At 48.4% G+C, this 12,091-nt stretch overlaps 5 protein-coding genes across 5 annotated transcripts; 3 read left to right on the forward strand and 2 right to left on the reverse strand.

Moving 5' to 3' along the window:
• Positions 1–307: 307 nt before the first annotated feature.
• LOC6507496 (uncharacterized protein C7orf50 homolog) lies at positions 308–1,459 on the forward strand. Its single transcript, XM_001955852.4, has 2 exons — positions 308–648; positions 701–1,459. Exons 1-2 carry the CDS (start codon positions 507–509, stop codon positions 1,363–1,365), a joined length of 807 nt encoding a protein of 268 aa, XP_001955888.1. The 5' UTR covers positions 308–506; the 3' UTR covers positions 1,366–1,459.
• LOC6507544 (nucleolar MIF4G domain-containing protein 1 homolog) lies at positions 1,455–4,204 on the reverse strand. Its single transcript, XM_001955851.4, has 2 exons — positions 3,226–4,204; positions 1,455–3,167 (listed from the first exon to the last, which is right to left on the reverse strand). Exons 1-2 carry the CDS (start codon positions 4,085–4,087, stop codon positions 1,486–1,488), a joined length of 2,544 nt encoding a protein of 847 aa, XP_001955887.1. The 5' UTR covers positions 4,088–4,204; the 3' UTR covers positions 1,455–1,485.
• Positions 4,205–4,361: 157 nt separating this feature from the next.
• LOC6507497 (39S ribosomal protein L23, mitochondrial) lies at positions 4,362–5,027 on the forward strand. Its single transcript, XM_001955850.4, has 2 exons — positions 4,362–4,734; positions 4,793–5,027. Exons 1-2 carry the CDS (start codon positions 4,441–4,443, stop codon positions 4,949–4,951), a joined length of 453 nt encoding a protein of 150 aa, XP_001955886.1. The 5' UTR covers positions 4,362–4,440; the 3' UTR covers positions 4,952–5,027.
• LOC6507542 (thioredoxin, mitochondrial) lies at positions 4,972–5,856 on the reverse strand. Its single transcript, XM_001955849.4, has 2 exons — positions 5,392–5,856; positions 4,972–5,339 (listed from the first exon to the last, which is right to left on the reverse strand). Exons 1-2 carry the CDS (start codon positions 5,571–5,573, stop codon positions 5,090–5,092), a joined length of 432 nt encoding a protein of 143 aa, XP_001955885.1. The 5' UTR covers positions 5,574–5,856; the 3' UTR covers positions 4,972–5,089.
• Positions 5,857–6,052: 196 nt separating this feature from the next.
• On the forward strand, positions 6,053–9,660 carry LOC6507498 (E3 ubiquitin-protein ligase MARCHF6). Its single transcript, XM_001955848.4, has 2 exons — positions 6,053–7,925; positions 7,989–9,660. The coding sequence occupies exons 1-2, from the start codon at positions 6,345–6,347 to the stop codon at positions 9,438–9,440; spliced, it is 3,033 nt and encodes a 1,010-aa protein (XP_001955884.1). The 5' UTR covers positions 6,053–6,344; the 3' UTR covers positions 9,441–9,660.
• Positions 9,661–12,091: the final 2,431 nt, after the last annotated feature.

The following is a 12,091-nucleotide window of genomic DNA, read 5'->3' on the forward strand; positions in this document are numbered from 1 at the left end:
AACATTGCATTGCCGGTCGGACGCTTTGTTGTTGCCGCTCCAAAATGACGCTATCTTTTACTCTACAAGACGATGCACTTACCTGACGTGGTTTCTCTGAATTTCTAAACAAGCTTTGAGACACCACACTCGCGTTTTAATTAAGGCTTATTAAACTATAATTTAAGCTACATAAACATATTTATTTATTTATTAACTAAGTTTGCAAGACCGTTGACGCTTTTGCTAAAAACACTACAACACGGACAGTGTTGCAAAACGATGTTGTACTATAAATATCGATTGTTATCGGAATCCGTTAAGCCAAGTCTCGAACCATTATAACAGCTGTTCTCCATTAACAGTGCTGAAAATTGTAATCGAAAACATAAAAATAAAATGTGAAATATCGTTGATAGAAATACTATTTTTTAAATAAAACATCTTTTATTGTTAGACGCTTTTGTTTTTATTTACTTTATTGAAGTAACCGCTTTTGTTGAGATTTTAAATATCTTGTTCTTAATATGGCGCGTTCGGAGCAGGAGAAATCTGAAAAGCGGAAGGGCAAGAAGCGCAAGCACGAGCAGCCACATGCTTCCTCCACCGGGAGCGACGACGAGGTGGCCACAAAAAGTCTTATCCTGGAGCCACAGGTGGCCCCAAGAGGTTAGTTTCCAGTCTTATTGAATTCAGCCCTAAACATGTTAATTATTTTCAGATAAACCCACCAAAAGGCGCCAGGATGCGTCTGAGACTCCGGTCTTGAAGAAGCGAAGTAAAAAATCGGCGCTCCAGGAGGACACCACTGGAGACCGGGATGCGGTTGCGACCAAGGCTTTGAAAAGGAAACATACGACAGGAGCTACAGAGACTGTCCCGGAGAAACGGGGCAAACAGGAGCCTGAATCAGAGGGCGAGGACGGAGACAATCTGCCCACGGCGGCTCAGCTTCGAGAAGCTGCTCGGCCAGAGAACACAAACGCTATAGTTACTGTGCGGCAGAAGAAGAAGCAGAAGCACCAGCAGCGCCTGGAAGCCCAAAGAGCTCAGAATTCCAATAAGGAGTCTGAACTGAACAAGGAGTATCTTCTAAAGTGGAAACAGTCCAGGGAGGAGTGGAAGTTCATCAAACTGCGGCAGATTTCCATTCAGCAGACGGCCTTCGACGAGGAGAAACTAGACGCCGATCTGTGGCCCACGGCCCTGGAGTACTTGGCCAGTTCCCAGGGAGCGGCGCGGGCGAAAATCAGCAAGCTTGCTGAAGAGGAGATCGAGAAGCTAGATAAGCAGTGCGAAAAGCTTGCGGATGAGTCCGAGAGGCAGAAACTAATCGAGTCCGTGCTCTACCAACGAGCCCGCGATCTCCTCCAGAGTTTCGATTAGTCGATAATGATAAGTCTATGATAAGAAATACTTGTACTAGAATTAAAACTAAAGCGCCTTGTTTACAATCATCAAAAAGCCAAACAAAATAAAACTAGGATGGGTTTTTTATTTTAAAATTTACAAATCGACGTAGGCAAGCAGCTTGTCGAGATGATCAACCCGCTGCTCGAGCAACTTTTGCTGCTCCTCCTCCAGCTTCAGCTTGGCCAGCTGCTCCGGCTGAAGCAGGAAGTGCTGCAGGAAAAGCCTTATACTCTGTTTGAACTGCTGCAGCTTCGAGTTCTTAGCCACTCGCTCGAATGCCTGGAAGACCTCTTGCTCGTTCCGGGACAAAAGCAGACGCAGCATTACCTCCTTCATGAAGTAGAAGCTGAGCTTGTCGAGCTGCATGAAGTCCACCACTTTAAGCACAGAGAGCTGCAAGCCACCAGACAGTATCACCTGCTGCAAGAAGCTGGCAAGATTGCGGATCTGGGGCTTGCCCAGGGATTCGATATCATTGATCCTGTCCCAACTGGCGAACTGGAAAGCCAGCTGGTACTTCCGGTTGAACTGGCAGAACTTTAGTGCCAAGTGGGCGTAATAGGGATTGATCTTCTTTTCGTTCAGAGCGCAGTGGATTATCACGTAGGCCACCGAGCGCTGATCCTTCAGAGCCAAGTGCAGAATCTTCTCAAAGGCATCCACGTAGTCGGCTGCGCTCATAACAATGCAGAAGATGTTGCGCCTCTCGGCGGTGTTCATTTGCTGCTTTTTGGCCAGCTCCAGCATCTTGTCTGCGAATCCAGTGCTCGATGACTTGGATTGGTCCTCAGTTTTCCGCTTAGCAGTGCCCATTTCGTTGAGGTTGCCGGTCCAGGCGGAGCCCACGACCCACCATTTACCCACTTTGTCCGCACGCAGCAGGTCTTCCAGAGTTATTTTCAGGGTAACTACATAGCGATCGTTTTTCAACATGGCTTTCAGGCGCTTACGAAGATTGTCCGCCAGCTCAGGGTCGTACTGAGGAAGCTTCTGCGTGTTGTTGTTTTTAACCGCATTAAGGATATCCACCATGAACCGCAGACGGGGATTCTCTTTGAGCTCCAAAGGAGCAGCGGAAATCTGCGATTGCACCCGCTGCATCATTGTCTTGAAGGCAAGAGGGTCATCCTTGCGCAGGCGGAAGCCAATAGACTGCAAGATTAGCAGAAGGCACTCGACGCTCTTCTCGCAGAGGCTATCCGACAACCGACCTATCAGCTCCATTAGCAGGCTCAGCTCGTAAATGCGGAAGAGGTACATGTAGCAGAGAATTAGGACGAGATTATTCAAGCGTTTGTCCTCCACCTCGAAAGTTGCCATCTCCTTCACGTAACCGTCGAACAGCTCCACGAAAGTCTGAAGGAAGTGGGCCCCGATTTCGCTGCCAATCTGAGCATGGAGATAAGCCAGGAGCACCATGTGCTCCTGCACCATGCGCTCGTTGGTTTTTGTCGAGCCCAGCAGCGCTTCTTGGAGCAACTTCGTCAGAGTTTCGTTCATATTATAGCGGGAGTTCTTCATGTAGAGCGTCTCGATACCAGCAGCAATCTTGTGAAGATTGGCCTCCGACAAGCGGTTTAGCAGACCTTTGCACTGCTTCTGCAACCGAGCCAAAATCTCGGCCTGCTTTTCGTTGGATCCTGCACTGGCGGCTATCAGAGCCCTTTGGTGGGGCGGTATATACTTCTGACCAGCGGCAGAGGCCTCCTGTTCCACGGGGTCGGGCAGGATGTTTCCCTCAGCATCGCGTTTGCGTCCATATATGTCCTCCTTGACTGTGATGAGTAGGGTCGAGAATTACTATGGGCAATCGAGTTCTGAGAATTCACTTACCTTGCGGTTCCTCCTCTCCGTCCGAACTCTCGCTTTGCTCCTCCTCCTCCCCACTGAGTTCCTCTTCGCTGTCTTCTTCTGAAGCCTCCGATCCCTCAAAATTTCCCCCCTCATTATCTTCACCGTCTCCTCCATCCTCCTCGTCACTCCACATGCCCGCCTCCTCCTTCTCCTGATCCTCCTTTAACTTGCGCTTGCGCTCCTGCTTCTCCTCCCACTTTCGTTTTTCCTCCTCGTCGTCTAAGACGAAGTCCAGAAGGTAATCTAAGCCATCATTGAACATCTTCCGGACCAGGCGGTTCTTGTCCTTGCTTTTGTTCAGTTTGAGTTTCTTCTCCAGCTTGGCGATTTCTCGATCCTCCTCCTCGTTTTCCAGGCGCAGCTGCTTGAGCCTCTGCTTCTTGGACTTGCTCTCCAGTTCCTTCTGCTGGCGGAGCTCCTTCTTCCTGACCTCATTTTCGTCCTGCCGCTGAATTCCTCCCTTCAAAATCTTAGCTGTTTTCCCCAAAGGCTCATAGATCTCCACTTTCGGTTTCTTCGGCAGCAAGGTGTCGACCTCTTCATCACTAAAGTCGGAGGCTATGGATTCGTCCTCATCAGAGGGCACCTCCCCAGACAGCAGCTGCTCTCTGGGAATATCCTCTGGATTCACTTTGATTTTCTTCGACTTCTTTTTTGGTTTTTTACTGGATTGCCGCGCCGCAGAGGCGGCCTCAGCTGCAGCTACCACGCGCTGGGTCCCATTGGACTTCCCGGCGTGGTACAGACGTTTGTTTTCCTTCTTGAGCTCCACTTTTTGTTTCCGCTGCTCTTTGCGGGTCAACGGCTTCTTGCGAGCCTCCTTCTTTCGAATCTTTCCCATCGTGGCCAGGAAGTCTGTCTGATGTTTTCATAAAACTCTCATTTCAAATTGTTGTGATTGAACACATGCTGTTCCGCCTAGAGATGAGCGCGTGAATGAAGAGTGGATGCAAATTGATAATCGCGCAAACTTTCGAAGTATTTTCTAATTTTATAATTAGAATATATAAGCTTTTCCGGAAAAGTATTTTAATTTGATTATCAACACACTTATTTATTCGGTGAGTTCCTTAAATAAACCCCTTGCTGCGCCCATGCTGCACCAAACCCTTTTGGTCTTTTTTAGTCCCTTTTTAAAACCAACAATATTTTGGTTTATAAAATCTTAACTGAAAACGTGCATTTAAGGCAACCATGTCCACCAGGTGGTACCCCATTTACCAGAGGGGCAACCCGCAGCTGCGCGTCTTCCTGCCCAACTTTTGGATGAAGGTCATCCGGCCGAAGGAGGAGCAACCGCCCAATATCGTCACGTTTTCCGTGTCCATGGAAATGACCAAGTACGATGTGAGGAACTACCTCGAGAAGATCTACAAGTTGCCGGTAATAGATGTGCGCACCCGTATTGCCCTTGGGGAGACCAAGAGGGATCAGACATATGGCTATGTGACGAAGAAAGACGACGTTAAAATAGCTTATGTAACGCTGGTGAGAGCAAACAATGGAGAGAAATATTGGGAGCTCTATTAACATAACCCTTTTCCAGCCACGGGACCAGTCCTTCATCTTCCCCGAAATGTTCGCCGAGAAGGCAGAGAAGCAGGCCCAGGAGGAGAAATCGCTGGACGAGTCTAAAGCGGGATTCCGAAAGTTCCTAGACAGAAACAAGAAGCGGCCCGGCACGCCCGGCTGGTTCTCTATTTAGACTATTTAACATAGGCTTAGTTTCTATTTTTTGTGGCAACATAAACATTTATTTCGAAAGTCCGAATCAACTTAAAGCTTGGCTCCATTTGTGGGTATATCCTCTACAGATTTTCAAAGGCTTTCATAGGGTAACAAATTACGACTTTGTCTGCTTCACGGCGGCGGCGACCCAGGCACGTATTTTGTCCTCATCTTGAAGGCCCACCATGCGTTGCACCTCCTTGCCGTTTTGCATCACCACCAGGACTGGGACGGCCGCTACATCGTAGTCCAGAGCCAGTTCGCTGTGCTCGTCAATGTCAACTTTTGCCAATTTGATAGAGCCCGCCTGTTCCCCGACAATATTCTCAATACGAGGGGTCAGCAGCTTGCAGGGGTTGCACCACCTGGGTGTTGGAAGGGTTAGGATATTTTAGTAATTTTTGGTGAATTACTTACGTTGCGAAGAAGTCAACAATAACGGGCTGCTGGCTGTTCTTCACCTTCTTGTCGAAATCCTCTGCACTCTGTACTTTGAAGATCTCCCTGCGTTGCGCGGATACTGACAACGGGCGAAGTTGTTGTCCCAGCATCATGCGGCGCCCTGTCTGTCCCAGGATACTAATCATTTGTCGCTGCATACTGTCGTTCGCCTAATTTTCGGTGCAAAATCGTAATTGAATGATTGCAAAATAGTGACAAGGGACGTACAAAAACAAAACGTGAGTGTTAGTGGCGGTACACATAAACGGTGTGGTCACACTGGTCTGTTAGACTGTTACTTCCCTGTCACGGTATATATTGAAACTGAATCCTAATTATCAAGCGGGTAAAATGTGAACCAATTTTGTATCCAACTTGTATAATAAAGAAGCATATAACACACCTAATATATTTGTTCTCAATGTTTTTATGTTACTGTTAGAAGGAAATACAATGTGATTACAAAAGTAAAGCAGGCTCCAGTAGCCCAAGGTGTTTTGGTAGACAGTACCCCATTCATGTAATTATTCTTAAAGGTTTTGCAGTTTAATTTGCAACTTTTTTTTCCCGTTTAGTCGCCCAAAATAAAACTCGTGACTTTTTTATTGTTTTTGCCACCGTCTGGTGCCAGCTCTAACTGTACGAGTTTTTTTTCCAATTTAACGGTGTGTACGCACTGAACTGTTTGTCTGAAACTTTTGTTTTGTCGTAATAATATCACGAGTAATTAGTTAAATTTAAGTGTAAGATCCGCTTCAGAGACGCATAGCCATTTTATCTTACAATTGGCCACAGCACCCGGGCTATCGGCAGCATCAGAGCGAGGGCCAAATTGCTAATTGCCTTGGAACTACGCAAATGGCCAACGGAACTATCGGCCAGGGGGCAAAACTGAATTGAAGGATCAGGATCAGGAGGCAACTTGCAGGATGGATGACTTGTCGCAAGGCGACATTTGTCGCGTCTGTCGCTGCGAGGCGCAGCCGGACAGACCGCTATTCTACCCGTGCATCTGTACGGGATCCATCAAATACATTCATCAGGACTGCCTAATGCAGTGGATGCGCTACTCGCACAAGGAGTACTGCGAGCTATGTGGCCACCGCTTCAGCTTCCAGCCCATCTACGCCCCCGACATGCCACGAGTCCTGCCGCTGAAGGATGTGCTCGTTGGACTGATGTCCGCTGTATTAGAAGGTGCCCGCTGCTGGCTGCACTACTCCCTGGTGGGCATGGCCTGGTTCGGAGTGGTTCCCCTATCGGCGTATAGAACCTACCGCTACCTATTCCGCGCCAGCTCCTTTGACATGATCCTCACGCTGCCGTTTGATATTTTTTCAATGGAGAATCTGGCTGCGGATGCTTTTCGTGGATGCTTTGTCGTGACTTGTACGCTGCTGTCCTTTATTGGACTTGTCTGGCTGCGCGAGCAGATTTTGCACGGCGGTGGTCCGGACTGGCTAGAGCGGGACGATGCTCCTCTGCAGGCCGCTCCCGTTCCGGCTGCGGCACCTGCTGCTGCCGCCGACGTGGCTGTCCCTCAGGATGACAACAACAACGGCGAAGCTCCTCAGGACTTGCCCATGGACAACGCGGCCCCTGCTCAGGCGGACAACGATTTGGGACAAGATGAGGTCGCTGCTGCGGCTCCAGCCCCTGCGGCTGTGGATGCTGACGCTGACGAACAGAATTGGAATCCCATGGAATGGGATCGGGCAGCCGAGGAGTTGACATGGGAACGGCTCTTGGGACTAGACGGGTCCCTGGTGTTTCTTGAGCACGTCTTTTGGATAATTTCGCTGAACACCATGTTCATTTTTACATTTGCCTTTTGCCCCTACTGTGTGGGAAACTTCATTCTCAGCTCGATGGATCTGCTGCAGCCCGAGAAGCCTCTGCTCCACTTCCACGGTCTAATTACGACCTTATTTGGCTACTGCTGCATTGGGTTGACGCTGGTGGTGCTGCACTTCTTTGCCCGAGTCTTCCGTCTAAGAAAAGTGTGCTGGTTCATCGGGCTTTGCTACATTGTGGTGAAGGTATCGCTCTTATCCGTGGTGGAGATCGGAGTGCTGCCCCTCATCTGTGGCTGGTGGCTGGACATCTGTTCGCTGCCGCTTCTCGATGCCAGTTTGAAGGATCGCAAGGCGAGCTTCAAGGCGGCCCCGGGCACCTCGCTGTTTGTCCACTGGATGTTTGGTATGGTCTATGTCTACTATTTCGCCGCCTTTATATCTCTGCTGCGGGAGGTACTCCGCCCGGGAGTGCTCTGGATCTTCCGCAATGTCAACGACCCGGACTTCAGCCCCATCCAGGAAATGATCCATGTGCCGATTGTGAGGCACATTCGGCGCTTGGTCGCATCTGCAATGATCTTTGGCTTCGCGGTGCTCCTCATGCTCTGGTTGCCCATCCGCATCCTGCAGGTGGCTTGGCCGAACTTCTTGCCCTATGCCCTAAGTGGTGATGCCGAGGTCAATGATCTTAGTCTGCAGCTACTGCTTTTACAGGTAGTTGTTTCCGACACATTCCCAGAAATCCGCTTTAATGAATTTCTTCATATCTTTTGGTAGATCGTCTTGCCGGGATTCTTTGAGCAGACTCAGACGCGCATATGGCTTAAGGGACTGCTTCGAATCTGGTGCACAGCCGTCGCTTGGCTCTTGGGCATCCGAAGTTATTTGCTGCCCGCACCAGACCCCGCAAATACGGCAGCTGGCGAAGAGGGAGTAGAGGGTGATGCCCCCGAGAATGGGAATCAAGAGGGTCAAGAGGGTGCCGCTGCGCAGCCACTTCTTCCTCCACCTCCTCCACCACCACCTGCCGAACCGGCACCTGCTCCTGCTCCGCGCAACCTTGCCGCTGCACATCAGGCCATTATGCAACGCGATGCTCCAGTTGGCTTTCAGCCGTATGATAAACCCTCTCTGTTTGCTTTCCGATTGTGCGCCCTGCTCATGCTGATGTGCTTGTCCATTGTTTGCGCCGCAATGCTGACCCTAACGATTCCAGTTTATATTGGCAGGAGGCTAATGATGCTCTGGACGAGCCAGCCGGTGGAAAAGGCAGCCGGCGCGGCGGCGGGAGCGGCTGGGGCCGCTGCTGCAGCTGGAGCAGTTGCTGACCCGGAGGCAGCTAGGAAGAATGAACGACTACTGCGATCGCACGAGCTCTACACCGCGGAGATTGGCGGCTACTTGTGCTGGATTGTGTGCCGGGGAATAGCCGTCGTGGTGACCCTCCTGCCACAAGGACGAACGGCTATTGTCAACAAAATGAAGCATTGGGCTCGTGTGGCATTGCAGTATGCCCTGCCGGTTCTAACCCTTATCGGAATATTTGTGCTGGTGCCCCTGTTGTTTGGCCTGCTTCTGGAACTTCTGGTGGTGATTCCGCTGCGCGTGCCCCTGCGCAAGACACCCATACACTTCCTGTGGCAGGACTGGGCTCTCGGTGTGCTCTATAGCAAAATAGCCATCGCCCTAACTCTCATGGGTCCGGACTGGCACATGAAACGGGCGCTGGAGAGAGCCTATATGGACGGCTTACGCGACTTTGATCTAAAGTTTGTTATGAGAGATCTGGCCGTGCCCGTGGTCACTACCTTCGGCCTTGCTCTGGCCGCCCCCTATGTCCTGGCCCACATGGTGGGACCGATTTGCTTCGCCGACCCCTACTCTCGCCACGTCATTACGCGTCTGGTGTATCCCGTCTGCTTCATCGTTGTGGGCAGCATCTGCTTTGTCCTGTTCCAGATAAAGCAGCTCAAGAAGCTCTACCTTTCCATCAAGGTGGACAAGTATTTGGTGGGCCAGCGGCTGGTCAATTATGAGCACCGGAAGAAGCAGCAACAGCAGGAGGAGGAGGAGCAGCAGCGGGCGGCGCGTGAACAGAAGGACAACCAGGAGATGGAAATGGAGCGGGAACTGGATCGAGATCGAGACCGAGAACGGGAAAGGGATCGAGAACGAGAACGGGAACGTGAGCAGCTGGTGCAGGCTCAGGACTTGGGCGAGCTCCTGTAACGAGATCAGGTGCGGATGGCTGTGCTGTGGGAAGACATTTCTTATTATTTAAATCTGGATCGTTTGGTTAATTAGTGGAAATATTTTATAGATCTTAGACTACTTGAATTTATGAAAATATTTTCTAGCCGTTCAAAAATTAAAATCCTGTATCATTTTAGATTATATACTTTCCCCAAATCTTTTCGAAGTAGAAATATTAGACTTTTAAAATTGAAAATGGGCTTGCACTTTTGAATCCTAAAGGATCCCCCAATTGATTGTATTATTTTGATTCCAGGCCTCTATTTCATAAGCATGATTGAAACGAAAATTAATAATTTGTAGCTTATACATGTTATGTTTCAAGATTTTTATTTCAACCCAACAAGGAGGATGAGGATGCTCGACTATCTGTGTTGTGCTCGTTCGCCGAGGAGCTGCTCCTGCTGCTGATATATATTACATCTTCCCATGTTTCCCGGCCTCAGCTAAGGAACCTTTTTGGAGTGAAACAAACCACTTTGAGCCTGGCTTTTGGCCCCCAACCATCTGCTTTAGTTCACTTTCGTTATTTGTTAGCTAAATTGTTGTTATCCTTCCTACCGCCTTAAGTTCTTTGTTTTTGTGGTATTTTAAGACAGTCCCCTCCCACGTCGCCTACTCCGATTTCGCACTTACCAGAGTCTTCGCCGAACTCCAGCGATAGGCCGGTTTGAACCTTGTATTAGAAGCTAAATATGAGTGATGTCGGAAACGAACATTTCAAATCCCAGACCCATATAATTCAACTTAGTAAAAATGGTGAAAAGATTAAGGATAGTGGAAAATTTAAAACGAAAAAGAACATTTTCGAGCTAGCTTTACGAACTGTAAAAATTATATATGTATACATTATTAATATAACTGATTTAAACTAATTAATAAACTGATTTAAAACTAATAAGCCCAATTTTATTCTCCAGTATGTACCAAGGCTTTGCAATGTAAGGAGGCGAATCAATCAACCATGGCTACTTGTCCCTAGATGATCCGTGGATGATTGCCCTCCACTCAAGGGTGGGATTAATAATGTAGGAGTGAGGCAATAGTTTAGTGGACGAACGACTGCAGCAAATGGGACATCTGTTGTGCCAAGTCGAGGAGCAACAAGCTGCGTAACAGGCGATTCGGGGAATTAATCAACGTCCAAACATATTAAATGAAGCTCTCCCGTACGAATGGAGTCAATGGACGGGAGAGGTTCACTCGAGTGAGCTAATCATTGAATCTGTTGTGATTGCTGTTGTGAGGGGCTGAGGGAGGGCGATTCTGTCAATCATACGCCCCGAGGGCCGGCAGCAATTGACAGCCACGAGTCTTTCGCCCACACGGCGTATGAGGAATGACCAGGATGGAGAGTCGAATGTCGATTGGGGGATGTTTCCCCTAATCCAAAATAAAAAGCTCCAAAGTTGCCTTTAACTTTCGAGCCGCTGTTGTGGATCTGTGCGCTCGACAAATAGAAAAGTTTCCAATGTTTGTAACTTAAATTGTTTTGTGGTCTGACACGGCCAGAACGAGGCAGGGCTCCGGCAGCTTCGGCATCTCCCCGAAAGGCCCATCGAAAAGCGGCCTCTGTGCTTTGGCCATTAAAATGTGCGGCAGGTCCTTTCGGCTTATCCCGCTCGTCAAAATCCATTCCGAGCCCGGACTTTACCAAATTAAACACTTAAAAAGTTAAAGCCGGCGGGGGGACGAGAGCGACCAGAGATAACAAATAATAAAATGAAATCAAATAATTTGCATTATGTCAAAGTTGAAAGTTGCTAAAACATTTTGCTTTCTAGCGCGTGCTTAAGTACAGGACGAAACCAAATGGGAACAAATGTGAGGGGGCAGTGAGGGGCACGATGTGGGGGCGTCGGCCGGCAGAGGGATGTGTGGGCATTCGGCATTTATAAAGTTTACAAAACTTTGGCGCGTGTTGGAGTGACCCAGGCCGGGATAGTGGAGAACTTCTCGCAAATTTTAAAATGAAAGGTTTACTTTGCGGTTCATTGAACCGAAAGATAAATATAAATCTCTGGAACTGAATAAATTTCAATTAATCAACATCGATTGGCGCGGAAAAGCTCCTTCAAAGAGGTTTTCACCCTCGAGTTGCATAAGTGCCACATGAAGGAAGCAGCTCATTAAGCTGAAAACCAGGCGAAACCCTTTTAATTGGACTCCCACAAGACCAGGCTGAGTGAAATGCATTTGGACCTGCGTATCTGCCTCTATAAATCAATAGACGCCCCAGCACACTCTCCGTCGGGGCCATAATTCAAAACATTTACAAGCCGTACTAGGATGAAACAGTATGCATTTATTGCTCCGTTAAAAGGATATCTCTGTGGAACTCTCCTGCGATTGTAATTCTTTTATTGGTCGTGCTGTCTCATCAAAAATATGCATAAATTATGGCTCAGGAAGTAATTCCATTTCTATGTTACCATCACAAGGAAAAAACTATTGTAATAAACTCTTCCTTCCCCACCTTCCGCTACAAATAAATCAAATTAATAAATCCTTACTTCGTACTATATTTTGAATTGCACACGTTTGGTTAAGAAGACTATAGAATCGCACGTATCGGGCTTTAATATCGGGGATTATTCTTGGGATATAATTCCCAAAGAACCACAAAA

Source organism: Drosophila ananassae, chromosome 2R (assembly GCF_017639315.1).
Source record: "Drosophila ananassae strain 14024-0371.13 chromosome 2R, ASM1763931v2, whole genome shotgun sequence".
In the NCBI taxonomy this organism is placed as follows: domain Eukaryota; kingdom Metazoa; phylum Arthropoda; class Insecta; order Diptera; family Drosophilidae; genus Drosophila; species Drosophila ananassae.